This window comes from Cavia porcellus, unplaced genomic scaffold (genome assembly GCF_034190915.1).
Source record: "Cavia porcellus strain 051 isolate PalLab524CR breed Dunkin Hartley unplaced genomic scaffold, mCavPor4.1 scaffold_5, whole genome shotgun sequence".
Classification (NCBI taxonomy): domain Eukaryota; kingdom Metazoa; phylum Chordata; class Mammalia; order Rodentia; family Caviidae; genus Cavia; species Cavia porcellus.
Genome location: NW_026947488.1, coordinates 53,450,104 through 53,476,507, shown reverse-complemented (window position 1 = coordinate 53,476,507; position 26,404 = coordinate 53,450,104). Strand labels below are relative to the sequence as shown.

At 52.4% G+C, this 26,404-nt stretch overlaps 5 protein-coding genes and 1 long non-coding RNA gene across 12 annotated transcripts; 5 read left to right on the top strand and 1 right to left on the bottom strand.

The window, feature by feature from the left end:
• The first annotated feature begins 876 nt into the window (after positions 1-876).
• On the top strand, positions 877-3,822 carry Tusc2 (tumor suppressor 2, mitochondrial calcium regulator). The gene is made up of 3 exons (XM_003476693.5): positions 877-1,171; positions 2,211-2,331; positions 2,483-3,822. The coding sequence occupies exons 1-3, from the start codon at positions 1,026-1,028 to the stop codon at positions 2,546-2,548; spliced, it is 333 nt and encodes a 110-aa protein (XP_003476741.1). The 5' UTR covers positions 877-1,025; the 3' UTR covers positions 2,549-3,822.
• A 2,241-nt stretch (positions 3,823-6,063) lies between these two features.
• Hyal2 (hyaluronidase 2) lies at positions 6,064-11,886 on the top strand. 3 transcript variants are annotated; one of them, XM_063248908.1, is made up of 4 exons: positions 6,064-6,988; positions 8,751-9,714; positions 10,189-10,269; positions 11,125-11,886. In XM_063248908.1, exons 2-4 carry the CDS (start codon positions 8,788-8,790, stop codon positions 11,530-11,532), a joined length of 1,416 nt encoding a protein of 471 aa, XP_063104978.1. In that variant the 5' UTR covers positions 6,064-6,988; positions 8,751-8,787; the 3' UTR covers positions 11,533-11,886. The 3 variants fall into 3 exon arrangements, with proteins under 3 accessions (XP_063104978.1, XP_013015461.1, XP_003476739.1); XM_013160007.3 differs by having other exon boundaries at positions 6,065-6,697; XM_003476691.5 differs by lacking the exon at positions 6,064-6,988 and adding an exon at positions 7,796-7,910.
• LOC111753412 (uncharacterized) lies at positions 6,065-7,502 on the bottom strand. Its single transcript, XR_002788201.2, has 2 exons — positions 7,389-7,502; positions 6,065-7,271 (listed from the first exon to the last, which is right to left on the bottom strand). It is a non-coding gene; the product is annotated as an uncharacterized LOC111753412 (long non-coding RNA).
• Positions 11,887-16,607: 4,721 nt separating the features above from the next.
• Positions 16,608-19,770, top strand: Hyal1 (hyaluronidase 1). Of its 3 annotated transcripts, XM_013159932.3 has the most exons (5): positions 16,633-16,792; positions 17,217-17,793; positions 17,896-18,140; positions 18,555-18,644; positions 18,815-19,770. In XM_013159932.3, exons 1-5 carry the CDS (start codon positions 16,772-16,774, stop codon positions 19,127-19,129), a joined length of 1,248 nt encoding a protein of 415 aa, XP_013015386.1. In that variant the 5' UTR covers positions 16,633-16,771; the 3' UTR covers positions 19,130-19,770. The 3 variants fall into 3 exon arrangements, with proteins under 3 accessions (XP_063104979.1, XP_013015386.1, XP_003476738.1); XM_063248909.1 differs by having other exon boundaries at positions 16,608-16,792; positions 17,217-18,140; positions 18,901-19,770; XM_003476690.5 differs by having other exon boundaries at positions 16,639-16,792; positions 17,217-18,140.
• A 482-nt stretch (positions 19,771-20,252) lies between these two features.
• Positions 20,253-23,195, top strand: Naa80 (N-alpha-acetyltransferase 80, NatH catalytic subunit). Its single transcript, XM_013159934.2, has 2 exons — positions 20,253-20,414; positions 21,989-23,195. The coding sequence occupies exon 2, from the start codon at positions 22,046-22,048 to the stop codon at positions 22,988-22,990; it is 945 nt and encodes a 314-aa protein (XP_013015388.1). The 5' UTR covers positions 20,253-20,414; positions 21,989-22,045; the 3' UTR covers positions 22,991-23,195.
• Positions 20,270-26,042, top strand: Hyal3 (hyaluronidase 3). 3 transcript variants are annotated; one of them, XM_005006669.3, is made up of 4 exons: positions 20,270-20,414; positions 24,016-24,926; positions 25,209-25,298; positions 25,406-26,042. In XM_005006669.3, exons 2-4 carry the CDS (start codon positions 24,033-24,035, stop codon positions 25,679-25,681), a joined length of 1,260 nt encoding a protein of 419 aa, XP_005006726.1. In that variant the 5' UTR covers positions 20,270-20,414; positions 24,016-24,032; the 3' UTR covers positions 25,682-26,042. The 3 variants fall into 3 exon arrangements, with proteins under 3 accessions (XP_005006726.1, XP_063104980.1, XP_013015387.1); XM_063248910.1 differs by lacking the exon at positions 20,270-20,414 and adding an exon at positions 20,421-20,688; XM_013159933.3 differs by lacking the exon at positions 20,270-20,414 and adding an exon at positions 20,421-20,950.
• Positions 26,043-26,404: the final 362 nt, after the last annotated feature.

Sequence of the window (26,404 nt, the reverse complement as noted above, 5' to 3'; positions counted from 1 at the left end):
CTCACTCATGGAGCCCCGGCTGGCCTCAAACTCTTTCGATCCTCCTGCTTCAGCCTCCCAGGTGCTGGAATTACAGGTGTGTGCCACCATACTTAGCTTCCTCCTGGTTTTGGACTCTATTATAATGAGCCGGTAGCTGTGGTTGTCTTTTTTGCAAGTGACTGCCAAGGGTGATGGACAGGTTCTTTGTATCCTTCCCAAGGTTGACATGGGAGCAATATGTGAAAGAGATGTGTGTATGTCATCACTGAGCACCTCGAGGCTTGGGTCATAGTGAAAGCAAGAATAATTTCCAGCTAAAATTTAACAGAAATCATTCTCTTAATACACAACAAACTCTGAGAAGCCATAGCATAGCTCTGTCAGCTGTTGTGGACCAGACTCTGAACATGGCATCAAGGGTGGAGCTGTTGAAGCATGTGTTCTAAGTTTGGAAGCAACACAATTTGAAGTTCTACAGACATTGTAACTACAAGCCATTTGACAACTAAAGCAAAAGGGCACTGGCCTGCTCTTTTAATTTTCTTTAGGCTGAGTAGCAATAACCATAAAACACTGAAGCCATATGAGCGCTCTGGCCTATCCTGGACACTAAACTGCGGATTTGAGATAACCAGATTGTGTAGGTCGGCTTAGCTGTGGCGATCAGGGACTTTGGAACTGCCTTATAGGATAACTAGTCTGCTGAAAACACCGCCACCGCTTGTGAGGAAGCTTCTTTGGGTGGCAGGCGTTTACCCTGCTAGGACCTGTGGTCTCGCTGCGCATGCTGGGATGCCCAACCTGAGAGTAGCCATTGGCCTTGCCTCCTTGACAGACAACTCCAATGACCAATCAGAAGGGGGTACCGTGCAGACCATGCGGAAGCGGAAGTGAGGTTTCCGTGGAGACAACCCAGCCTGTAGAAGGCGTCGACTGTGGCTGCTGCACCGTCTGCGTACAGAGGCAGGGCTCTGGCATGGTGGCACACTCTGCACTGTGAGAGCGCAGCGGCCGCTGGGTCGCCATGCGTTGGCGACCCTGACATGGGCGCCAGCGGCTCCAAAGCTCGAGGCCTTTGGCCTTTCACCTCGGCAGCAGGGGGCGGCGTCCCGGAGACTGCGGGCGCTGAGCAAGCTTTGGTGAGGCCTCGAGGCCTAGGGGTGCCCCCCTTCGTATTCACAAGGCGCGGGTAAGGGCGTGAATTATGCCTCGGGGAGGACGCAGGCGCCCGGGCACATTGCACTACGGGGAGCTTCCGCCTCTGGACCATTGTATGCGAGCCAGAAGGAATCCTACATTTCGGGGCCCCCATCTGGGCAAGGGGTGGGAAAAGTCGGACATTTGGCTTCCAGAAGCCTGGCTGTTCTGAAGGTCTCCCTGGAGAACAGTGAGCTTGAGGCTTGTCCCTGGGCAGGCACTTACCGCAAAGGCCTGCACGAGAGCTCAAGATTGTTTTTCTTTATCCCTTATAATTTAGCTTACAAATTGAGGATTATTACCTTCACCCTCCTCTCTCCCATTTCTTTCAAGGCGAGAATGACCTTTTGTTTAGGGTTCTCCCCTTCCCTACAGTGGTGGAGGTTGGACCTCTGAAAATAGTGACTGGGAAGGCAGGGTTGGCACCAGGGTTGAGGGTGATGCCAAGGGGAAAAGATCCTCAGCAGGTTGTTTTCTACCTCTATAGCACTGACTTAATCCCCTCTTGCCACAAGGGTGCACATGGAAGCGGCAGAATTGCCTGACCGGAAGTCAGCTCCTGGGGAGGTCCACTTAGTGTGGTGGAGGTTTAGAGACCCAGCAGATTTGGCTGTACCATCCACGGGTGCATGTAACCTCCCTTCTTTTATGCCCCTTCTTAGCTTGGACATTGCTACTGAGAGTGAGACCAATGCCCAAGCCTCTATCTTCCCCACTCATTTAAGGGCTTAAACTGGAATGGCTGTTCTTGCAGAACAACCCAGTAATAAGAAGTGGCTTTGGTTGCCTGGACAGTGTGTTTTGATATGGCCTCTCTTCTTGAGAGTGTGACAGTAAAACTGGCATTACCCCTTCTCCATGTCCTTCTGATAAACCCAAAACCCCAGCTGAAGGATTTTCCAGGCATGTTATCCTCTCTTTACAACAAGATTGTTCATCCCAACTTGGGACTGGGCACACTTCCCTGTGGTCTGTGATACTTGTTATGCCTGGGGCTCCAGCCCAGTCTGTTCCCTTCTCTATCTACACAGCTCCATGTTCTATGATGAGGATGGGGATCTGGCTCATGAGTTCTACGAGGAGACAATCGTCACCAAGAATGGCCAGAAGCGGGCCAAGCTGAGGCGGGTGTATAAGAATCTGATTCCTCAGGTGAGGCACTGGGCAGTGGTTATATGGCCTACACTGAGTATATAAAGGTAGACCCATATGTGGACTACAGGGTCGGGCCAGGTAGGAACAGGAACACTTTCTAGAACAGAAACCCTAATCTGACCCTCACTAGCCTCTATTTCCATGGCAGGGCATCGTGAAGCTGGATCCCCCACGCATCCACGTGGATTTTCCTGTGATCCTCTATGAGGTGTGAACCTGGTGGGTGACGGATACAAGCATCCCCTGACCCAGCAAGAAACTTCAAGGTGTGGCTTCCATTGAGGAGCCCAGGCTGGGGCCACAACCCTGAATAAACTCTGTTGGCCCAGAACCTTCAGCTGTGAGCAGGGCAGTCCCTTAGTATAAACTGGGTATTGTTTTTTGTGTAAACAAGATGGTGGCTGGCAAAGGCTAATGGCAGAGTTACCAGTACAGCTTTCCCAGCCACCACTACAAGGAGCATGGCAGAAGCTGGGAATTTAGCTCAGTGGCCTAAGTGCCTGCCTGGCAGACGGAGGTTGTGAGTTCAATCCCCGGTACCACCAAAAGAAAAAGAAAAAAAAAAAAAAAAAACAAGAAGCATGGCAGGCATATGCCAATCAAGAATCTGTGGTTCCTGGTTTCTCGCCTGGCCTGCTTGGTTCCAAGCTTGCCTAGGACCAAGCCCTGCTAGAAGCTACAGCACTTTACAAGCAGAGTCTGCCTTCTTTCAGCCCCTGGGCTTTGGGAGCTTTATTCAAACAGGAACTTCCTTTCCCTCACTTACTTTATCCCCCAGTCAAAGCATTTCAGCCGTTTGCTACCTCGATTCCTCCTGTATTGGACAGAGGCTGGGGATAGCACCAGCCTGATTCTTCCCACCTACCTGGCATTTGGTCCCATTTTCAGATGGACAGTTTTCTGGCTGTTAATAGGAATGGGGACTGATATGAGTAGCTTCTCCCTTTCCCAGGGCTTGGCTAATTCCTCCTCAGTGCAATTAGTTATTGCCCTCTTCTCAGTTAAGAGGATATAGGCCAGTCAGGACAGGTTGTAGATGTCTGTGCCTGTGGGGAGTTGCCCCAAATCACCTGTTCTAACCCCCCTTGCCTTTGTACCAGCTACTCCTCACCCCCACTTGGAGGGTCTACTATCTTGTAATGAACAACATACCAGGGCTGGTGCCAGTAGTGCTATGAGGAGCCGACCACTCTTCCCCTACAGTATCCTCACCCATTCTGGATCAGTCAAGGGAAAGTACTAGGGCCCCTTGATAGGGACAGAAAGGACAGCAAAAACAAAAGGAATACTGTATTAAAAATGTGAAGATTTGTACATAGTCTAGTCCATGATGATGTTGGGGCAGAGTCTGACTTCTAGATAGAAACTTTTAATTTCTTATGTGCAAGCTCTGTGCTTTTAGTGCAGGAAATGGCTTGGGGATGGTGATCCCCAGCATAGGAAGACTGTTGTGTTATTTGGTTTCAATAAAATTATTTGTAGATCCTATATATGAGAGTGGCATCTTCGGAACTGTGGTACCCAGTGTTTAGGTCAATAGCTGGGGCACCTGGGTTCAAGATACACCAGATATACCTGAGTTCAAGAGTCTGGTAAGTGCCTCATCTCCAGCACCAAGGATGTCATCCCTGTGGCAGTCCCAGCCATGCCCAGCAGGTGGCTTTATATCCACGCAAACCTCATCACTGAATCCCTCAAGATGAATGGTGCACTCACCTGTTGACTGTTACTTTGTGTAGTGAGGACTCTTGAATCAGCTCTTAGGATGGTTTGCTAGGGATTGGCCCCACTGACCTGGAGTGTGACTGCATACAGTTCTTTGGTTTTGTTTGTTTTTAATTTTTTGACACAGGGTCTTGTTTGTTAATCCGGTCTAGCCTTAAACTCCTTATATAGCCCAAGCTAGTTTCAAACTTGTGATTCTCCTACCTAAGCCTCCCAGTATGGGATTACATACCCAGACACATAGTTGTTTTTGTTGTTTTGAGTACTTCTGTTTTTGTTGTTTGCGTACTTCTGTCTCAGACAGGTCTCACTGTGTAGTTTAGGCTACCTTTGAATGCACAGTGTGGCTTAGGTCAGCCTCCAATTCATGGTGATTCTAAGCGTCCTGAGTGCTGGTATTTAAAAATGCCACCACATGGATCTGGGAATTTAGCTCAGCAGCATAAGCACCTGCCTTGCAAGTGTGTGGTCGTAGGATTTCAATCCCTGGTACCAATAAAAACAAAAGAGACAAAAAAAAAAAAAAAATGCCATCACACACCCAGCTAGATAGCTTTTTGTTGTTGTTTTGTCTGTTTTGATACCAGGAATTGAACTCGGGACTTAACACTTGCCAGGCAGGTACTGTGCCACTGAACTATATCCCTGGCCTCCAGATAGTTCTTAAGTAGTCCTCCTGTACTGCCATCTGACCTCAAGTGAAGTCATAGCTGAACCTCACAGTGCTCAAAGGCCCAGCTTTCGATGGACAACAGCTAGACGTGTGCTACCATTTCCTTGGTCTCCTACCAGGTTCTACAGTCCAAACTCACCTGCCGCTCAGAGCTATTGCTCTGCTGGGTGTGGTGTGTACACCTGTAATCCCAGCACTCACGGCCAGGGATTTAGCTAAGTGACATAAGCACCTGCCTGGCAGGTGAGTTTGATCCCTGGTACCAAAAAAAAAAATCCCATCACTTGGACTACCTAGCAGGTGAGACCCTGTCTCATCTCCCTGGCCCCTAGAAAAAGCTGCTGCCACTAACAAGCAAGGCTCAGTCCCCAATACTTCTCTGCCAACTATGGACATTCTGCCTACACGTTTGTTTGTTTGTTTGAGACAGGGTCTCTCCATGTAATTCACACTAGCCTTGAACTCCCTATGTAGTCTAGGCTAGCCTTAAGCCCATAATGATTCTCCTGCTTCAACCTCCCAAGTGCTAGGATTATAGGTGTGTACCACACCAGCTCTGCATATACTTCTTTGGCCAGTTGAGAGGTAGGTTTTTCAGTAAGCTTAGCTTTTGGCCATCAGCTCAACTTGGGGAGGAATTCAGGAACCCACATTTCTGGGTCTGGGCACTTGGCCTTTAAGAAGTTTGAATTTGTCACACTGGAAGCAAGATTGCCCTGTGCACCTTAGGTCTCAGCTCTGCTGTGCCACACAGCATCCTGTCTAACACGTAGTATGTGTGCATCCCTGCCTGGGGGAACTCCCTGTACTAGGCCTGTCCTGCTGACCCCAGAGCTGGAAACAATGGGAGTCAGGGCAGTGCTTCCTCACTCTCTCCAGCTGGGCTTGGCTTAACTTCCTTCCTCTGGCTGGCTGAGGAAGTGTCCCTGCCCTGGGATAGTCTGGTGTGGCCTTTTTTTCCCCCAGGGGTCCTGCCCTTGGAGGCCTCTGGCCCTGGTGAAGTCAGCACAGTGCATCCTCCCTCACCATGTCCTGGACTGCAGTCCTCAGGACCTGACTTAGCCCCCTACATGGCCTTCTGTTAGGCAAAGAATCCCTGGGGACTGAGAGAGTAGGCAGATCTGTCTGCACCTCTGGTGATGTCTGTTGGAACACCCCTGCAGTCTCCTCTGAGAGGAGCCACATTACAAGCTCCCCCTCCCCTAGGAACACACACCTCCTTACCCCTGCTGTTATCAGCCCTAACTGTGAACATCATCAGACTCAAATCCCCCAGGAAAGTACCTTGCAGACCTTCCCAGGCCCTGCCCATCCCTATCATACACAATCAGACCTATTAGCACATTGTATTATCACACTTGGGGTGCTTTCACTCATCTCTTGAAAGCCCTCCCCCCCAAAAAAACTTCCGTCCCCCTGCCAAGGTGGTTCCCTTTGGCACTTGCTATAGGAGACCATCAACCCGAACACTCCCAAGTAATTGGACTCCCCAAAAGTCCTCCACCTGGGTCCCCTTCTCACCCCACTGGACTTGAGGCTGGGCCCCAATCCCAAGGGAGGGTTAGGGGGAAGAGGTTCCCCAGTGTTAAGGGAATTGTGGGCGTGGGGAAGCTGACACCTGAGCCCAGTCCCAAAGTCTTCCTATCACCTGGCACAGCTGGTGGGGACAATTGTTTTTCAAATGAAGGGTGGGAAAGACAGCCAGCCGACAGGGCACACCGAAAGGAAACAGGTCAAGGAGATCTCCCGGCGCCTGTTCTAGGCCTTTTCCTCTCGGAGGGGCAGCAGGAAGTGAAGAGAAAGGGCTGGGATGGGAGGCGGGAGCGAGTGGGAGGGAATGGGGCTTATCAAGTCCCCGGCAGGCTACCCAGCGGGCAGCAGCTGGCGCAAGCAGCCTGGCTGGAGAAGTTCACCACGGGAAGGCGGAGGCCGCTGACCTACTGGGCCGACGGACTCCCCACACAGGTGAGCGAAGCGCAGCAGTAGGCTGTGCCGGCCGCAGACGCACTCCCAGCGGCGCGTTCCCTCCTCGCCGGCGCCGACACGGAGACTGGGCAGGCGGGCAGACGGGCAGAGAGGCGAGCCCAGACTGGTGAGCTTAGTCCCAAACGGATGAGCCGATCTAAGAGGCGAAGTCTCACGCCAGGCTTGTCCCGGTGTGCTTCTACGCCTGCTTCCCAGCAAGGGAACTTGAGAAGCAAAAGAGCGCGGGACATGGAAAGCAAGCCCCCGCGATCTCAGTGGCCTTTCTCCGAGGTATGGCCAGAAACTTCTTGCTAGGGTGGCATCTTCCTTGCAGTCGAGCGGGAATCCCCAGGAGTCCCGAGAGGCCGAGCAGGAGGATCCCAGGGATTGGCCAGCCCTTGAGCGGGTCGAGGAGAAAGGTACACCCGACTTCCCGAGGAGCTGTTGAATGTCCCTGCCCCCATCTTGCAGCCAGGTTGCTGCTACTCACAGCCAGAGTTGCTAGGACAACCACGGCCTGGGATCCTGGCCCCTTCCTACCAACCGACTGGGGCGGGTCTTCAGACAGCAGACGCTAGGAGGGGGATCCAGGATTAGGAGGGGGCGGGGCACTGGTGCCCCGGGAGGCCCCTAATCCTTTTAGGTCTAAAACCCGAAGTCTGCACAAACGGACCCCAGGACTGCAGCCTACCTTCACAAAAGCAGACCTACGTCCACAGGAGCACCCAGCCAAGGTTTTGAGCTACCACAGCACCTCCTTATGGCTGATCCGGGAAATGGCATTCTTTGCCTCCGTTCCCGTTCCTTATCCTGTCCCTTTAAGGGGCTGACTGCACCGCAGAGCCGGGAGGACTATACCACCGGCAGTAGGCTGTAGGGGTAGATCTCAAGCCGAGTGGCTCACCAGACTGAGACTCCAGCAAAAATCACCGTCCTAAGTGGCCCTGGGCCATAGCTAGGTGGTCACTTTCTTTGGCAGAGGACCTGGGGGCCCTTGAGCCCGAAAGGTGGCACTGGAGACAAGAAAAGTGGGCACAGCTTCCCGGTGGAGCCACCTGCCCAGCCCCAGGTCCACTTCCCGGCTGGATTCTTAAAGGGCCGGAGGTCGGGTGGGGGGAGTGTTGAGCCGGCAGAGGCGCCGAGTCGGGGTCCTTCCTGGGCGAAGTGCTGGGATGAGCTTAGCTGGGCCCAGGATGGCGGCGTCTCGCTCGAGGTGAGGGCAGGCGATCCAAACCTGGAGGCTCTCTCCCCAGGGGCTGGGCTCGGAATCCCCGGGGGCGCCCCCATAGATACAGCTTAAGACCCCAATCCCCAGCAACAGCGCTCTGGCCCCACGTGCGAAGCGGGGGCGGGGTCCTGCACAAAGGCCGGGCAAGTGCTTTCCACCCAGTACGGCCCGGCGCTAGGCGGACACGCGCATTCCGGATGGCAGTGAAGGGAGAGGCAAGAAGGTTGCTGACTCCACCGTGGGAGGTCGGCTGCCCCTTTGTCATCTTTGGCCTTCTCTAACTCTGGGGAAGTGTTTGCGCATGAGACTAACCCCGGCAACCGCTCTGCTCTGCCCATCTGGCGTAGCACAGATACCAGATCTGCAGCCGTGTTCTTTCCAGCTTCCTAACTTCTGTATGAGTTGTGCCAAATGCTATTGCTACTGTAGATCAAGGGTTCTCCACGGGTACAGGGTGCGGCTCGGAACTATGAATCTCAGAAAACATGTACTGAATCGTATGCAGGCATACGTGTGACTCCAGCAGCAGTTCCGTACATAGTCTGATTCGTCAGTTCCCAAAAGGGTCTCAGATGTAACAAATTCTTGCCCAATTATAGGTTACTTGCTTCAGGAAGGAGCCCTGCACTCCTGGTAGTGAGTCCCCAGGTGTCTTGCCTGCCATTCAGTGGCCCATGGTCTTGCAGACCTATAAGAGCCGTGTGTTGTCTGAACAGGCATGGGCAGAGTATCGCACACACCTGGGCTTTTAGAGCATGAAAGGGTTTAAAGTGGACACCTCCAAGATTCTCTAAACTGACTCGTTTTCTCCTACCCTTTCTTCAGTTCCTGAGCTGGTGCTGCATTTCCTGCAGTTCCCAGCATGCTGGCAGGCCTAGGCCCCATCGTCACACTGGCCCTGGTGCTGCCAGTGGCATGGGCCATGGAACTGAAGCCCACAGGGCCACCCATCTTCACAGGCCGGCCTTTTGTGGTAGCCTGGGATGTACCCACACAGGACTGTGGCCCACGTCACAAGGTGTCACTGGACCTGAAGGCTTTCGATGTGCAGGCCTCACCCAATGAAGGTTTTGTGAACCAGAGTATCACCATTTTCTATTACGACCGGCTAGGTCTGTACCCACACTTCAATGAAGCCGGGATGTCTGTACATGGTGGTGTGCCACAGAATGGCAGCCTCCAGGAACACCTGGGGATGCTGAGGAAACCTGTGGAGCACTATATTCGCACTCGGGAGCCTGCAGGGCTGGCCATCATCGACTGGGAGCACTGGCGGCCTGTATGGGTGCGCAACTGGCAGGACAAAGATGTGTATCGCCAGTGGTCTCGCCAGCTGGTGGCCAGTCGTCACCCTGACTGGCCAAAAGACCAGATAGTCAAAGAGGCACAGTATGAATTCGAGTTTGCTGCACGGCAGTTCATGCTGAAAACACTACACTACGTCAAGTCAGTGAGACCTCAGCACCTCTGGGGCTTCTACCTCTTTCCTGACTGCTACAATCATGATTATGTGCAGAACTGGGAGAGCTACACAGGCCGCTGCCCTGACGTCGAGGTGGCTCGCAATGATCAGCTGGCCTGGTTGTGGGCCGAGAGCACAGCCCTTTTTCCCTCTGTCTACCTAGATGAAACCCTGGCTTCCTCTGCTCAGGGCCGCAACTTTGTCAGCTTCCGTGTTCAGGAGGCCCTCCGTGTGGCTCAAAGCCATCATGCCAATCATGCACTCCCAGTCTACGTCTTCACACGACCCACCTATACCCATACCAGCAAGCTCACAGGACTTAGTGAGGTATGTGCCTCCCAGGGTCCTGCCTTCCTCCTTCCTGGGGAACACTGCATATTTGGGTTATCCAGATCCATGGAGTTTACTGGCTACTCCATCTCTCTTCAGTTGGCCTCTTTCTAATCTTGTGAAAGGGTGACATCAATATCCCCACTTTGTAGATACAATTGAGGCACAGAGGTGCCAAGAAGTTTGCCCAAAGCACCAGTATATCCGGAACAGCACAGAGACTTGGATCCAGGCATTGTGACTTTGGAGTCCCTCCTGGTAGATCCATATGCCATGGGCTTATATGTGGAGATTGAGGCTCAACATGGGTTAGAAATAGGCTCATTTAAGGAGAAAGCAAGACAGGCTGAGCCTTCCCTTGGAGGCAAATAGTGCTGCAGGGGGTCAGCAGGTCAGAACAAGCCTGTCCACCCTTTCCTCTTTCACCCTGTGGTCCCAGTCTTCTCCAGTGACAGTCCCCTTCCCACACAGATGGACCTCGTTTCTACCATCGGTGAGAGTGCAGCCCTCGGTGCAGCTGGTGTCATCCTCTGGGGCGACACCTCAAGTATGGTAAGTGAGACCCACCCAGCCTGCCTGCATTGAGTGTTACAGGGACAAGGAGAGCATTTGGACTTGTGCTCCCAGACTCATTAGGTGTGTGAAACTAGTCTGGCTTCTTTTTCAGGCACTCACCCAAGGTGTTGTCCCTCATCTCAATAGAGGAGGGCATGCCTGTCCTCTCCCCGGAAAGAGGAAATGCTGTCCTTAGCAGCTCTCAAGTCCCACCCTTCCCTGCCTGCCCAGCTAGGCTCCAGTCTGACCACATCTGCTTCTCAGCAGGAACAGAGACTGAGGGCTCAGGAACACCTGTGTGTGTTGTGTGTGTACACACAATGTATGCTGTTAAAAAAAAGTACAGTGTGGTGTAGTGGGTGTGGTGGTGCGTGCCTGTGATTCCAGTACTTAGGAGGTTGAGGTAGGAAGACTGCCACTAGTTTGAGGACAGCCTGGGCTATACAGTGAGTTTATGCCAGCCTGAACTACAGAGCAAGACCCTGTCTCACAAAACAAAAACTGCCAGGTGTGGTAGCTCATGCCTGTAATTTGGAAGGCAGGAGGATTGTTATAAGTTCCAGGCCAGCCTGAGCTACAAAGTGAGCTCAATGCCAGCCTGAACTGTATAATGAGACCCTGTCTCAAAAAAATAAATAAATAATGGCACAGTTGCCTTGCAAGCAGGCAGTTGTGAGTTCGATCCCTGGTACCGATAAAAAAGGAAAAAGACCAAAAAAAATGGCACAGTTGAGCAAGGGGTGTAGCTTAATGGTAGAATGCTTATCAAGCATGCACAGTGTGGACAGTTTATCTAGGCCCCTAGGCTAAAGCAGCCGACACTGACCTGTTATGTCTGGCCTCTGTTCCCAGGAGACCTGCCAGTACCTCCAGAAATACTTGACTGATCTGCTGGTCCCCTACGTAGTCAATGTGTCCTGGGCCACCCAGTATTGTAGCTGGGCCCAGTGCCATGGCCATGGACGCTGTGTGCGCCGCAACCCCACCTCCAATACCTTCCTGCACCTCAACACCAGCAGCTTCCGCCTAGTGCCTGGCAGGGTACCCGATGGACTCCAGCTACAACCTGAGGGAGAGCTCAGCCGGGCTGACCTCAACTACCTGAGGACACACTTTCGTTGCCAGTGCTACTTGGGCTGGGGTGGTGAACAGTGCCAGGACCATGGGCATGCAGCTGGAGGTGCCAGCAGGGGCTGGGTCGGGTCCTACCTCAGCAGCCTCCTGGCTGTGGGAGCCATAGCCCTTACCTGGACCTTGTAGTGGTCCTCCACATGGCTGTCAAGCCAGCTGGCTTGGGCTGTAGAGGCTCTCCTGGGCATGAAGGAGCCGGTAGGGGTAAGACAACCTTGAATCTGGAGGGGGCAGAGCCCCCAGGATGCCTAGCAAGATACCCACACCAGCTGCCAGACCCCTGTTCTAAGGGGGAGGTTTGGAAATTCCCTGAGAGGCTCTTTCTCTCCCTACCAAAGGGAAGAGGATACAGCTGGGCTGGGGAGGGCCTGACCCTACTCCCTTGCCCCTGGATAGTTTGTTGTTGTTATTATTATTATTGTTATTGTTATTATTATTATTATTTTCTGGTCTCTTTTGTAAATTAAAGATAAAACAGTTTCAGTGCTTGGTCTTCTGCTCCTGAGCCAGGACATGTGAGAAAAATCCCAGGGCCACCCATAAGGTTCAACTCAGATCTCTGAAACCCTTTCTGCTGAGAACTTCTCACCTGAAAAAATGTATTTACCGGCACTAGGGCACTACAGCTGCCCACTTTGCAACTGTCTTGGAGCAGGGGCTACTCCTCCCAAACCCCAGAGACCTCACTTTCTCTGTACTGATGAGCGCGGAGTTGGGCCCAGCCTGGTGAGAAGTAGAGCTGTTACGCATTGGCCCTCACAGCTGCTTCAGTCTGCCAGCCCCTCCTTTACCCTGGAGAACAGGAAGAAGTGGCTGTTTGATGTTCCCTGCTGTGACCATTGACAAAGGCATCTCTTCTACTCCCTGGCCCCAAGAGTGGTAGGTTCCTGCCATCTTTCCCCATCTGGGCCACAGCCCTTTTTGGGTCTGGTAGGGAGGGAGGCTGGCAAGGGGTTGGGATATCCTGAGTTTCAATCAGTGTCACACTATAGCGATGAATAATGACCCTGAGAAGAGGCCTCCTGAGCCTAAGGGCAGAAACAGCTCAGATCAGCTTTGGGGCTGGGGATATAACTCCAAGGTACAGTGCTTCCTTAGCATGTGGTGTGCCCCTGTATCAGTGACTACTCACCCAAACAGCCCTCAGGAGATTTACTGGTTCTGGGGAGACAGATTTAAGAAGCCACAGAAGGGCTGAGTGTGATTCAGTAGTAAGTACCCAGCCTGCACAAGATCCTAGATTTAATCCCCAGCATCAGAAAGTCAGGCATGGTGGCACAGGTCTATAATCCAAGCACTCTGAGAGGCTAAAGCAACAAGATTACAAGTTTCAGGCCCTGCCATGGACAACTGAGCAACTTAATGAGACCTTCTTTTTAAAAAATTACTTTTTTTGGTCAGGCATGGGCCTCAGTAGTCAGGAGGATGAGGCAGGAGGATCCCTGCAAATTTGAGGTCAGCCTAAACTACATGGCAAGACCTTGTCTCAAAAAATAATAATAATAATTGAAACATTTTTAAAGAGCTGGGAATCTAGATAAAAGTGTGAAGGCACCTTGGGTTCAATCCCCAGCACTGCTGGAAAGAAACAGACAGGAAGGAAGAAAGGGAGGGAAGGGAGTGCTGATGACATTGAAGAATGAGCTAGGGGAAGTGTCCTGCAGTACTGCTTTCTACAATGAAAAAGGGGTGGAGGCAGCTTAATGCCAGAGAACAAAGTATGATCAAAGGCTGGGGGAAGTCAGAACACAGCTGCAGCTGGGAGTTCTGGTTACTAGGGTGTGGTTTGGAATCAGCTGTGGGTAGAGGCCAGGGGCAACCCTGGGACTGAGTGCCTGGTGGCAGCAACTGTCTCAGCCATTCAGTAAATACAGACCACACGCTTGGGCCAGAGCTGGGCTGCATGCTGGGGATGAGTCTGGAACCACACCAACAAGACCTCTGTGCTCCTTGGAATGATGGACGGAGGTGTATGCTAGATGATGCCAAGACCTCATCAGATGCCAGAATCAAGAATGGAAAAAAAGGAGAGAGTGCTCCTGGAAAGCACGCGGATAAAGAGGTGATGTGGTTAAAGGAGTGGCATAGAGCTGGGCTTGGTGGCACATGCCTGTAATCTCAGCACTCAGGAGGTTGAGGTAGGAGAATTGCTGGGAGTTTGATGCCAGTCTGAGCTACCAAGTAAGTTGTCCAGCTTCAACTACCTAGCAAGACCCTGTCAAAAAAAAAAACAGCACAGGAGGAGGAACAGGCCTGCTCAAATCCAGACCAACGCAAGTTGTAAAGGCATCCCTACCTGTGCGTGGTGATGGCAGAAAACGGAGAGGAAGGGCTGAGTGACAGCACCAGGAATCCTGGAAATTCCCATGGTGAAGCAGGTGTATACGGAAGGGAAGTGATATGGTTGCAGCTGCTCATGAGGGTAATGAAAGAGGCCAGGCTAGAGAAGCTGGACGTGAGGTACACACTTCTCATCCTAGCACTTGGGAGGCTGAGGCAGGAGGATCACCAGATCACCATGAGTTCAAGGCCAGCCTGGGCTACATAGCAAGACCCCATCTCAAGAAAAATGAAAAAGCCATGGGAAAGCAGCTATGGTAACACAACACTGTAATAATCTTCACACTTAGAAGCCTGAGGCAGAAGGACTGCCTAGGGTCACCAGGCCAGCCTTGGCTATATACTGAGTTCACAGTCAGCCTGAACTTCAGAGCACGACCTTGTCTCAAAAAACAAAAATACAGGGCCAGGGTTTTAGCTTAGTGGCATAAGTGCTTGCCTGGATACCATGAGGTTGAGCGTTCAATCCCTGGTACATAAAGTCATGAGATGGAGATTAGCAGAGGGAGGGCAAGGAAGCAAATGTGATGTCTTCTTTAACAACTGTAACCTACACTTTTTATCAAGACAAGGTCTCACTGTGACCCAGGTTGGCCTAAAATTTGTGGTGATCCTCCTGCCTCAGCCTCCTGAATGCTGGGCTTATAGGCATGTGCCACATGTCTGGCTCAACTTCCCACACCTATGATCTCCCTCCCTCAGATGTGATTTATGTGCAACTGTGAGCTACCTCACCCACTCCTGTAACTCCCAACACCCATAGGTGACCCAGACTCATTTGGTATAATCCCTATATGACTGTCAGCCCCTGATGTGCAAAGCTCCGATCCTCCTATGTATGGCCCACCACAGCTATTACCGTCCCCAAATATCTATGTCCCCTTACACCCGTGACATCGCCTACACAGTGTCATTGCTCCAACAGCCAGTGGGCCTAGGGTTCACTACCTCAGGCCCAGATACATAGCTGTAGGTCCCGACAGCACTTTCACCCTGGGCGAGAACATGGGGCTTGCTTCCCCCTCTCCGGCAGACAAGCCTGGGCTTAAACACTTAGCAGGTCTCTACAACCAGCTTCTGAGTCAGTGAGCAAATTAGTGAATTAGGATGTGTCACTGATAGACTCTTGCTCACACTGTGGTCACACAAACATGGGATCTGTCACGTGACCTCAAGGCCTCACGCATGCACAAAGCCAGGCTCTGAGTCTCACACTTGATGAGACCCAAGCACCTGCACAGATGGTCATCAACTGGATCTTCACAAAGACACAATCACTGACCCAGCACATACACAAAGGGTGATGATAGATGGGTCTCTACATCGAGGAGGATGGAAGCGCTGGACATGGTCAGCAAAGATGTACAAGGTCCAAGGTAGATGTACATCTAGGGGCCCACAAAATTGTTTTAACTTTCGTTTAGTTGGGAGAAAAAAATGAAAGTATTGATGATTAATATGTAATAACGAATGCAGACTGGGTTTTCTTCCTTCTCCTCCTTCTTCAGATGAGATCAGGCGCTTAGATTCCTTCTTCTTCTTTTTTTGTACAAAGAAATGAACCCACCTCCTATGCACTGAGCTATATCCCTGGCCCATATTTCATCTTTGTTTTTCTGAGACAAGGTCTTGTTATGCAGTTCAGGCTGGCCTTGAACTCACTATGTAGCCAAGCTGGCCTCAGACTCTCGGTGATCCTCCTTCCTCAGCCTCCAGAGTGCTGAGGTTACCAGCATGCACCACCAAACCTGGTTTATTTAAATTTTTTGAGATAGGTTTCTAAATGATTAAATTGCCCAGGCTGGCTTTGAACTTATGCTGGGATTACAGATGTGTGTGCCACTATGCCCAACACCATTGTAAAAATGTTTTTTTAAGTACTAAAGATTGAACCTGGGACCATCACACTGAGCTCTATCCCCAGCCCTTTTTATTTTTTCAGACAGGGTCTTATTAAATTGCTAAATTGCCCAGGCTGAGTAATTCAAACCTTCTGCCTCAGCCTTCCAGAATGTCAGGATTAGATAGACCTACAGCATCGTATGTGGCTGTAAAACATATTTTAAAATACATGCGTGTGGGGCTGGGGATTTAGCTCAGCGGCATAAGCACCCTCCTTGCAAGCAGACAGTGTGGGTTCGATTCCCAGTACCGATAAAAAAGGAAAAAGACCAAAAAAAAAAAAAAAAAGAAAGAAAGAAAGAAATACGTGTGTGTGTGTGTGTGTGTGTGTTAAAATATTCTTTATCGCCAGGTGTGGTGGCTCATGCCTGTAATCCCAGCACTTGGGAGGCTGAGGCAGGAGGATCCTTTCGAGTTCCAGACCAGCCTGGGCTACAAAGTGAGCTCAAGGCCAGCCTGAACTGCATGGCACAAGACCCTGTCTCAAAAAAGACAAATAAAATAAAATAAAATAAATAATCTTTATTTAAAAAATACTCTTTATCAAATACAGTGGCACGCATCTATAGTCCCAGCTACTCAGGGGGTTAAGGCATGAAGATAACCAGTTCAAGCCTAGCCTGGACAATTTCGTGACTTAGTGAGACCCTGTCTTAAATAAAAAGTAAAAAGGGGATGCAGTTCAGCACTCACTGAATCCCCAGTACTAGAAAAAAAATATCTAAGGAAGAAGGGGTTCTCGAGGGCAAGAGTTCCTCGGACAGGCCAACATCACCCTGTATTGGCCTGGAGAAAGTACATTTTCCGGGACTATAATCCTCAGGCACCCAAACTTCAGGGCCACAGACCTGCCTGACCAGCTGCCTTTGCCACTACCAAGGCCAACTGCCAGATCCAGTGCAACCACAAAGCCTTGCTTTAGTGCTGTCCCAGTGGGAGGGGCCCCCTCTGGCCCAACTCCACCTCCACCCCAAGAGGCCCACCCCTGGTTTGAGTCACGTGACCACTTACACAAACTCAATTTCCAGCATCAGCTGTTGCTGTAGGATCTTTTGGAGTAGCTCGGGGACTGAATCTGGGTAAAACCTGCCTAGGATCCTACCCGCTGTGGCAGGAAATTTGGAAGATGAGGACCTTCAGTCCAGAGGTCTGTAGGGATAAGGGGGGCAGACTGTTGGGTGTACAGGAGGGCTGGGCTGACCTCTTCTTGGTCACTAAGCATCCCTTCTTCCAGCAGCTGCCAGTATTTCTGGTGGCTGAGACAGGAAAGGCACCCCTCATCCATCAGCTCTTGCCAGAACAGATATCCTGGCCCTGACCTTTGGGAAAGTGGGGTAGATAAGCTCAGGGAGGAAGAGGTTTGTGGAGCCAAACAGTGGAGGCCTAGTCTCAAAGACAACTCAGAACCTCCAGTGGCTGTGCTCCCTGCCCGGTGCCCCTGCCCTCCTTGAGTCCAGCAGGTCAATGTTTAACTAAAACTACAGCAGGGATAGATTCCTGAGCAAGGGGCTCAGGCCATCTGCACTAAGCAGGGGTCAGAGCCTGCTCTCAACTGTACCTTCCCTGGCTAGGTCTCCCCAGACCCCCTCCATGTCATCACAGTCCACCTGCTTCGAATTTGTACCCTCTTCATGGCCTTGCTTGACATGGCCCCAAGCTCCAGGGGTCCTGTGGTACCCAACCAACCCTTCATCACAGTCTGGAATGCAGATACCCAGCGGTGCCTGAAGAACTACAGCGTGGATGTGGATGTCAGTGTCTTTGATGTGGTAGCCAACCCTGGGCAGACCTTTTTCGGCCCTAACATGACTATTTTCTACAGCTCAAAGCTGGGCACCTACCCCTACTACACAACCACTGGGGAGCCCGTGTTTGGTGGGCTGCCACAGAATGCCAGCCTGGGTGAACACCTGGCCTACGCATTCCACGACATCCAGGCTACCATGCCTGCCCCGGACTTCTCAGGGCTGGTGGTCATTGACTGGGAGGCATGGCGGCCACGCTGGGCCTTCAACTGGGACACCAAGGATATTTACAGGCAGCGCTCACAGGCACTGATTCAGGCACAACACCCTGACTGGCCCGAAAGTCAGGTGAAGACAGTAGCCAAGGACCAGTTCCAGAAGGCTGCACAGGCCTGGATGGCAGGTACCCTCCAACTAGGACAGGCACTGCGTCCTCGTGGCCTCTGGGGCTTCTATGGCTTCCCTGACTGCTACAACTATAACTTTAAAAGTCTTAACTACACAGGCCAGTGTCCACTAGGCATCCCTACAGAGAATGACCAGCTAGGGTGGCTGTGGAACCAGAGCCGTGCCCTCTACCCCAGTATCTACATACCTGCAGCACTGGTGGGCACAGGGAAGACCCAGAGGTATGTGCGGCATCGTGTGGCTGAGGCATTCCGTGTGGCCAGGGCTGCCAGGAACCCCAGTCTACCAGTGCTGCCCTACACCCAGATCTTCTACGAGTCAACAAGCCATCTTCTGCCCATGGTAAGTCTTCTGTGATTCTGCCCATCTCAGCAGCCAGCCTTGTCAGGCATTAGGTCCAACAACTGAGGCCACATAGCCTTGGGGCAATTTCATCCATTCCTTCTCGAATTCATTGATGTACCTTGTGCTAAGTTCTGCACTAAGCAGGGATCATTTGGCACTTGTTCAAAAGTTCGGGGCTGGGGATTTAGCTCAGTGGCATAAGCGCCTGCCTTACAAGTAGGCAGTCATGAGTTCGATCCCCGGTACCCATAAAAAGGAAAAAGACAAAAAAAAAATTTTAGTTCGTCTGTGTGGCATGTACAGTATAGTGGGCAGGCTTGCCTCTGGTTACCGGGGCAAGCTCAGCTGGGGGTTGCAGTTTTCCACAGGGAGGGAAGGAGGCCTCACAGAGCTGAACTATCTCCTTTCCAGGAGGAGCTGGAGCATACCCTGGGGGAGAGCGCAGCTCAGGGGGCAGCAGGAGTGGTGTTCTGGGTGAGCTCAGAGGACACAAATTCCAAGGTAAGCTCAGATGACAGAAATAAGGGGGTGCAGGGCCATCAAGCCAACTAAGGCGACCTAGGGCCACCTTTTTACCTCTGAAGTCCTGGTTGGCAGCATGATAGTATCTCAATGCCCTAGGTGGGCCCAAGCATGGCTGTGGTGTCCCTAACACTCCCCTTCCCACCCAGGAATCATGCCAGGCCATCAAAGAGTATATGGATACCACATTGGGGCCCTTCATCCTGAATGTGACCAGTGGGGCTCTTCTCTGCAGTCAAGCTCTGTGCTTTGGCCATGGCCGCTGTGTCCGCCGCCCCAGCCATCCGGACGCTCTCCTCATCCTTAGCCTTGCCAGCTTCTCCATCCAGTTCACACCAGGTGGCAAGCCGCTGACCTTGAAAGGTGCCCTGTCACATGAAGATCAGGCACAGATGGCTGTGGAGTTCAGATGTCATTGCTATCCTGGCTGGCGCGGATCATCATGTGAGCAGCCAGACATATGATGATTAGCCACACCAGTCTGCACACATGAGCATCCAATGTACTCTGGGCTGGCCATGACTTCCACAAATACAGATATGGTCACAGTCAGGAGTACACTCAGTCACCATTATGGAAATGTGCCCTGCACACAAATGCACTCACAGACCAGGACAGCCACACAAGAAGTTAGCAGCAGAGGCAGACATCACTGATCCACATTCATATGTGTCTATGTGGCAGTGTCATAGACAGTTCCACTAGAGACAGAGGGTTTTTTTTTTGTTTTGTTTTGTTTTGTTTTGTTTTGAACAGGGGATTGAACTCACAGCCTTGCACTTGCCAAGCAGGTGCTTATGCTGCTGAGCTAAATCCCTGACCCTTAGAGACAGTTTTTGAACTGCAGCAAGCCCTGTGCTGAGTTTGCTGAATGGGCTATTCACTCACTCTTCTTAGTAAGACTGAGGCACCCAAAGAGAGGATGTGTACTTTCTGCACAAAGAAAAGAAAGAAACTAAGATTCAAACCAAAGCTGTCGGGGTTCAGAGATAAAGCCTTGCACACCTACTGTGTGTTAATTGTAACTAGCCCACTGAATCCGTTAGTTAGTGCAGGCACCAGCCCTGCACAATCCAGCCAATAAAGCAGTCGTGATTTACTTAAAGAGCTGTTTACTGAGCGCTTGCAATGTGCCGGCTCAGCGATCCACAAGAAACTTTCGATTGTCTCTTTCACCCAAGTCTGACGTTAGCCGGAAAAATAAGCAGTTCTTGGGGGCCGGGTCCAAGCCCCACCTAATCTGTCCATTTCCAGGAGGCACTAGCGTCGGAGGTAGGGGGGAGCCCCGTGACCCTACAGCACCAGAACCGACTCAGATGGGCCTAGGCGAGGCAGAGCCTGCCGGGATGGAGACGCCGCCTGCGCCCAGCTGACACGTGACCCGCGGAAGCTGGGACTGAACCTCAGCAGTGCTGAGTCCCTGCCGGGATGAGAAGTGTCTTGACCCCGAGGCAGGCTGTACAGCGTCAGGTTGCAAGAAGCTGGGCTCAGCTCTGGGGCCGCAGGGCAGGGAAGCCACTGCGTCTGCCCTGACTCAGTGTTGTGACGCGCAGATCCACAGGCGGGGCCTGGGCGGTGACGCTTGCGTGGGGCGGCTGTCCTGGCTGATCCAGCTCCAGGACTGCAGTGAGTCCGCCGAGCCGCTGGAGGCTAGCGCAGGCAGGCAGAGGAGGTCGAGACAGGCAGAGACAGCGAGATCCTGAGCCGAGTGGATCCCGGACGCGTGCATCCCAGAGCCTGCTTCGAAATGTCAGTACTGCTCCCGCCCCGCGCACCACAGCCCCTAGTCCCCCACCCCGCGCCAGGTGTCCCAGGAGGCCCTACCGCGCCTCGCACGCCCTCTCTGTGTCGGTCGTCCCCCACCCACCCAGAGCATACTGAGCCACAGCTACCCACAGAATCAGGCTTTTTAAAGGCACCCGCCCCAAAATCTACACGGCCACAATAGGTGGGATGGGGAAGCCGAGGCATCGGGAAACAGGGAGGCCCCTTTCTGAGGGCCTCGAACCTCGCGCCTCCCACAGTGAGTAGTGTTAGCACTGAAGGGGTTAAGCTCGCCCGGGGACCCTGCGGTTCCAGGCATAGGGACGGATCCTGGCGCTTTCTCCCTTCAGACCACAGGGTGCTGCTGCAGTGGAGGCAGCTGAGTTAGGTGAGGGGCTTGAAGCCCTGCAAGAGGGATGTGGCAAGAGGGGAAGGAAGTGCCTGTCACTGACTAGTGTTGCTGAATTGTCCGCAAGATTAACGAAGTGGGGAAGGGAAAGACAGGAGGCACTCTGAAGCAGGTGAGTAGAGGGGTAGGGGTCCAGCTGCCAACCCAATGCAAGAAATCCACCATTGTGGAGCCTCCTTGCAGTAGGACCTGGAATCAGGTGGGCAGACAGTGGGGATTGGGCACAGAAGTTCTGGGCCTCCAACCTGATGACTGTTGGTGGACATCTCTGTGAATATGGGAAGGAAGCTGTGGCCCTCATCTGGGTGGCTATGAGTCCCAAAAGGAACTAGGCCTGCAGAAGTAACATTCTGTGCAGCCACAGGCCAGGCCCTGTGCTAGGGTCCCATCTACAGGGACAGTTGGGTCCATGCCCAAAGTGTCCTAAGCTGGGCAGAGTTGGAGATGGGTCCATGGACTCTGTACCCCAAGCAGGAAATACAGTGGAGGAAGGAGAACCTGAGACTGACAGGTGGGTGATAGGGCCCCAGAATCAACTAGGCAGTTGGTATAACCCCACATTGTTGGAAAGGCTGGGAACTGGAAGGGACAAAAAAACTCCTAAAGATATTTCCTCTTAGGAGAACCTTGGGGGAGTATAAGCAAGAAGTACGGTATGTGGTTTGCACCTTCTGTCAAAAGACTGCTAGAAATAAGACTATCACCAAGTGAACTTGATGGGTATCCTGGCACAGTGAGGTGCTAGGGATTAGATAGGGGTTAGAATCTTGAGTCTGCCCCGGCTGGCAACCCTCACCATTACCCTCAGTCTTCCTCCAGTGTGGGGTAGGATACCTGAATCTTATCCTCAGGTGTAGGAGGTGAGTTTTCCAGGCCACCTATACCATAAGGTTAGTTTGTACCCCAACACCATCCAGTTCCAGGATGCAGGGCCCCCTTGGCAATTATCAGTCTTTTCCTGTCCCAGTCCTGTCCTCATGGCACAACCAAGTATAGCTGTTACCAAAGTAGGACAACCAGTGTAGTCTGAGAAATGCCACTGCCTGAAAACTTTGCCTTAGTGTCCAGCCTGGCACTGATCCATCTGCAGCCTAATAGGAGACTTTGGCTCCCAGCCTCTCACTCAGCTGAGCCTGCATCCTCTGTGTAGGCAACAGGTCATTCTAAGCCCTGGCTCAACCAAGCTGACCCCTACCCTACACATTGGATGGAGCTGATCTTGAGTACCAGCCTGGCTATGCTGACTCTGGATCTTGCATGTCAGCCAGAGGTGGCCCTGGGATTCAACTTGATCACGCTAACCCTGGATCCCACACACCAACCAGAGCTGATCCTGAGCCCCAGGCTAGCAGAGCCAACCCTGGATTCCACATGCCATCCAGAGATGACCTTCAGTCCTGGCCCAGCTGAGATTACCCTGGATCCCAACCACCAGTCAGAGGAGACCCCGGCTCCCAGCCTGGCTGAGTTGACCTTGGAGCCTGTGCACTGCCGACCTGAGCTTATGGATGCTTGTGCCGACCTCATCAATGACCAGTGGCCCCGCAGCCGTGCCTCCCGCCTTCACTCCCTGGGCCAGTCCTCAGATGCCTTCCCCCTATGTCTGTTGCTATTGAGCCCTCACCCCACATCTGAAGCAGCCCCCATGGTGGTGGGTCATGCTCGCCTGTCACGGGTGCTGGACCGGCCCCAGAGCCTCTTAGTAGAGACAGTGGTGGTGGCCCGGGCCCTGAGGGGCCGTGGCTTTGGTCGCCGTCTCATGGAGGGCCTGGAGGACTTTGCTCGGGCCCGGGGCTTTCGCCATCTACACCTCACCACTCATGATCAGCTGTATTTCTATGCCCACTTGGGCTACCGTCTGGGAGAGCCTGTGCAGGGCCTAGTCTTCAGCAGCCAACGGCTGCCCACCAACCTGTTCCGTGCCTTTCCTAGGGCTCCTGCTCCCCACCCACCCTCCATGGTTCTTAGTCTGACTACCCAAGCTGCCCCAAGCAGCCCCAAGGGTCCCCCATTGCCACCACCTCCTCCCCTACCCCAGCCGCTTACCCTTTTACCTCCACCTCCAGCAGGGCCCTTTCCACAAAACCTGCTGGAGACACAGTACCAAGACCTGAGGGGATGCCCCATATTCTGGATGAAAAAAGATATCTGAGAGCTACCTGAGACAAGGCACTGTCCTGGGTCACTGGACTGCCCAGGACAATACTACCCTCAGCCTAGTGGCTATACCTCAGCCCCTAGCCCCTGGGGCAGTTTCAGCCTGGGCATGTTTCCTGGGTACTACTGGGGCCAGGAGATGGTTCTGTAGTTATGGCTCAGAGTGATCAGTATAGCTGAATAAAGGCTTCTGTTGGGTGTGGCTGTGACAATTTATTGTTGACCCCCACCCTCATTTCTCAGGTTCCCATCCCTGCAGAAGCCTCCAATTTGGCCTTGGGCCCTTTGATCTTTGATGGAGTAACACCTGTCTTCTGCCTCACTCTGCTAAGCTCAGGGAACAGTGGTGGTTCTCTTTTCTGTTTACTCATTACCATTTACTGAGCATCTTCTGTGTATCAGGCCCTGGATTGGGCATAGGCAGTGGGGAATTACAGACAGATTGGGTACCCATCCAAGAAGACAAGACAACCATTCAGTGGCAACGTCAGTGTTAGAACAGGGAGGTACAGATGCCTTAGGAGCCCAAGTGCGCTCATTCCCCCTAAGGATCTAGGCAACCTATAGCAGGTGATATCATAGCAGAGACTAGTGCTGAGTGGAAAAAAAATTTTTTTTGTCTTTTTTCCTTTTTATTGGTACTGGGGATCGAACTCACAACCGCCTGCTTGCAAGGCAGGTGCTGAGCTAAATCCCTAGCCCCTTGCTAAGTGGAAATTAAGCTAGGCAAATGAGGTGAGAGCTTACTATCCTTAAAGCAGAGACCAAGGTGGCAGAGGAAAGAAGGGAACCTGTGACAGTTGTAGATGGCGATGTCTCCGAAAACACTGGTGCCTTGACAGAACTCTGGAGAGGAGCTGCCCATGGCAGTTTGGCATATGGCTCTTCTGAGACCTACTAGACTCCTACGAGAACTGTTTTCTCCATCACCCCCATCCTTGGAGGGAGGAGCTTGGGGAGCTTTCCCTGCTCTTTAGAACCTATGGCCATGGACTCAAGTTTATTCCCTCTCTCCTACAGGTTTCCATCTCAGTGGCATGGTCATGCAGCTAGGCCCAGCTCTGGTGATGGGCATAGCCCTGTGCCTGGGATGTGGCCAGTCCTTGCTGCAGGATCCTGAACGACCCTTCTCTGTGCTATGGAATGTACCCTCAGCACGCTGTAAGGCTCGCTTTGGTGTGCATCTACCACTCACTACCCTGGGCATTATAGCCAACCGTGGCCAGTGTTTCCACGGCCAAAATGTTACCATCTTTTACAAGAACCAGTTTGGCCTCTATCCCTACCTTGGACCCAGGGGCACAGTTCACAATGGGGGCATCCCCCAGGCCGTGCCCCTAGATCGCCACCTGGCATGGGCTGCCTACCAGATCCGCCAGAGCTTAGGACTCAGGTTTGCTGGCCTGGCAGTGCTGGACTGGGAGGAGTGGTGTCCACTCTGGGCTGAAAACTGGGGCCGCCGTAAAGTTTACAAGGCAGCCTCCTGGGCTTGGGCGCAGCGTATGTTTCCTGGACTAGACCCTCAGGAGCAGCTCCACAAAGCCCATACTAGCTTTGAACAGGCAGCTCGTGCACTAATGGAGAGTACCCTAAGGTTGGGCCGGGCACTGCGTCCCCATGGTCTCTGGGGCTTCTATCGATACCCAGCCTGTGGCAATGGTTGGCACCATATGGCCTCCAACTACACCGGCCGCTGCCATGAGGCCACCCTGGCTCGGAACACCAAACTGCACTGGCTTTGGGCTGCCTCCAGTGCTCTCTTTCCCAGCATCTACCTTCCACCCAAGCTGCCACCTGCCTACCGCCAGGCCTTTGTGCAACACCGCCTGGAGGAGGCCTTCCGTGTGGCCCTTGCTGGGTACCCATATCCTCTGCCTGTCTTGGCCTATGTCCGCCTCACACACCGGCGCTCTGGGAGGTTTTTGTCCCAGGTAAGTAGAAGCTGAAGTCTAGGGATCTGAGTTGGAAGTGGCCCTGTCCTAGAAAAGTCTTGCTGAAGGGAATTTGAGGGGAATGTTCTCTCTCGGTGCATCTGACAAGAGAGGTACTGGAAGACGCAAGAATTAGTGGTCTGAAGGGAACTCTCGTCAGAGGGGGGTCAGACTAAAAGACATGAAAAACTACTTAGAGGTCAATGCAAAGGCCCCAATTCTAGAGAATCAGATCATGGAGTGAACTGGAGATTCAGGTCTGATTTAGCTCTTCACCTTCAGGATGACCTGGTGCAGACCATTGGTGTGAGCGCAGCACTGGGGGCAGCCGGCGTGGTGCTCTGGGGAGACTTGAGTTTCTCCAGCTCTGAGGTGATCATTTCTACCACCCACCTTTGCTGGGGTCCCAGAGTGGGTTGGGGGAGAGGGCATATCAAGGTCATGCAACAGGAGCATTTGAAACATACTTTCCTTCTTAGGAGGAGTGCTGGCATCTCCATGACTATCTGGTGGGCACTCTAGGCCCATATGTGATCAATGTGACCACAGCAGCCATGGCCTGTAGTCACCAGCTGTGCCATGGTCATGGACGTTGTGCCAGGCAAGACCCAGGACAAAGGGAAGCCTTTCTGCATGTACAGCCAGATGGCAGCCTTGGAACGTGGGAGTCCTTTAGCTGCCACTGTTATCAGGGCTGGGCTGGCCCTACCTGCCAGGAGCCCAGACCTGAGGGTAGACCTCAGGAAGCAGCATAAAGCCAGAAATATGCCCCTGTCTCTTCTTTGCCTCTCTTGCCGTTTTCCTGGTCCTATAGGAACTCTCCCACTTCCTCTAATCAGCTTACAGTCAACCTTCCCAAATACTCTACTTGTGGGATCCCTGAAGGGAGAAAAAAGGGAGCTCAGGGAAGAGGGGGTGTGGGATGTAAAAGGCCCTTTGAGATCAGCCAACTCTTCAAAAATTGCTAGTCTAGGGCTTTGTTCTGCTTTGATCTGCACGGATAGATCACAAGAGGCCCATCCTAGGGCAGAGAGCCCTCAAATAGATCTGGGTTAAGATCTGGCTTAGACTGTTGCTTGTACTCTGCTTTCATCATAAAGTCACTTTTTCTTTCATTGTGTGACGGCTGCCTGTTCTTTCTATTTTGTTAAACCCCTGACTCTTCCATTGCAAAAGTTCACTGACAAAAAGACACTGGAGAGGGCTGGGGATTTAGCTTAGTGGCATAAGCACCTGCCTTGCAAGCAGGCAGTCGTGAGTTCGATCCCCGGTACGATAAAAAGGAAAAAGACAAAAAAAAAAAAAAAAGACACTGGATTCTGGTTTTGCCGGGTGATCCTTCCTTCACCCGGTTAGGGAAACTCGGGTTAACAACTGGCTGCTTGCGCACCCGAAGGGCCGGGGGTAAGAGGGATACGCACAGTGCATTGTGGGTACGTATTTTCAAGCCAGAAGGGCGTCGCTTTGTGAGTCCAAAA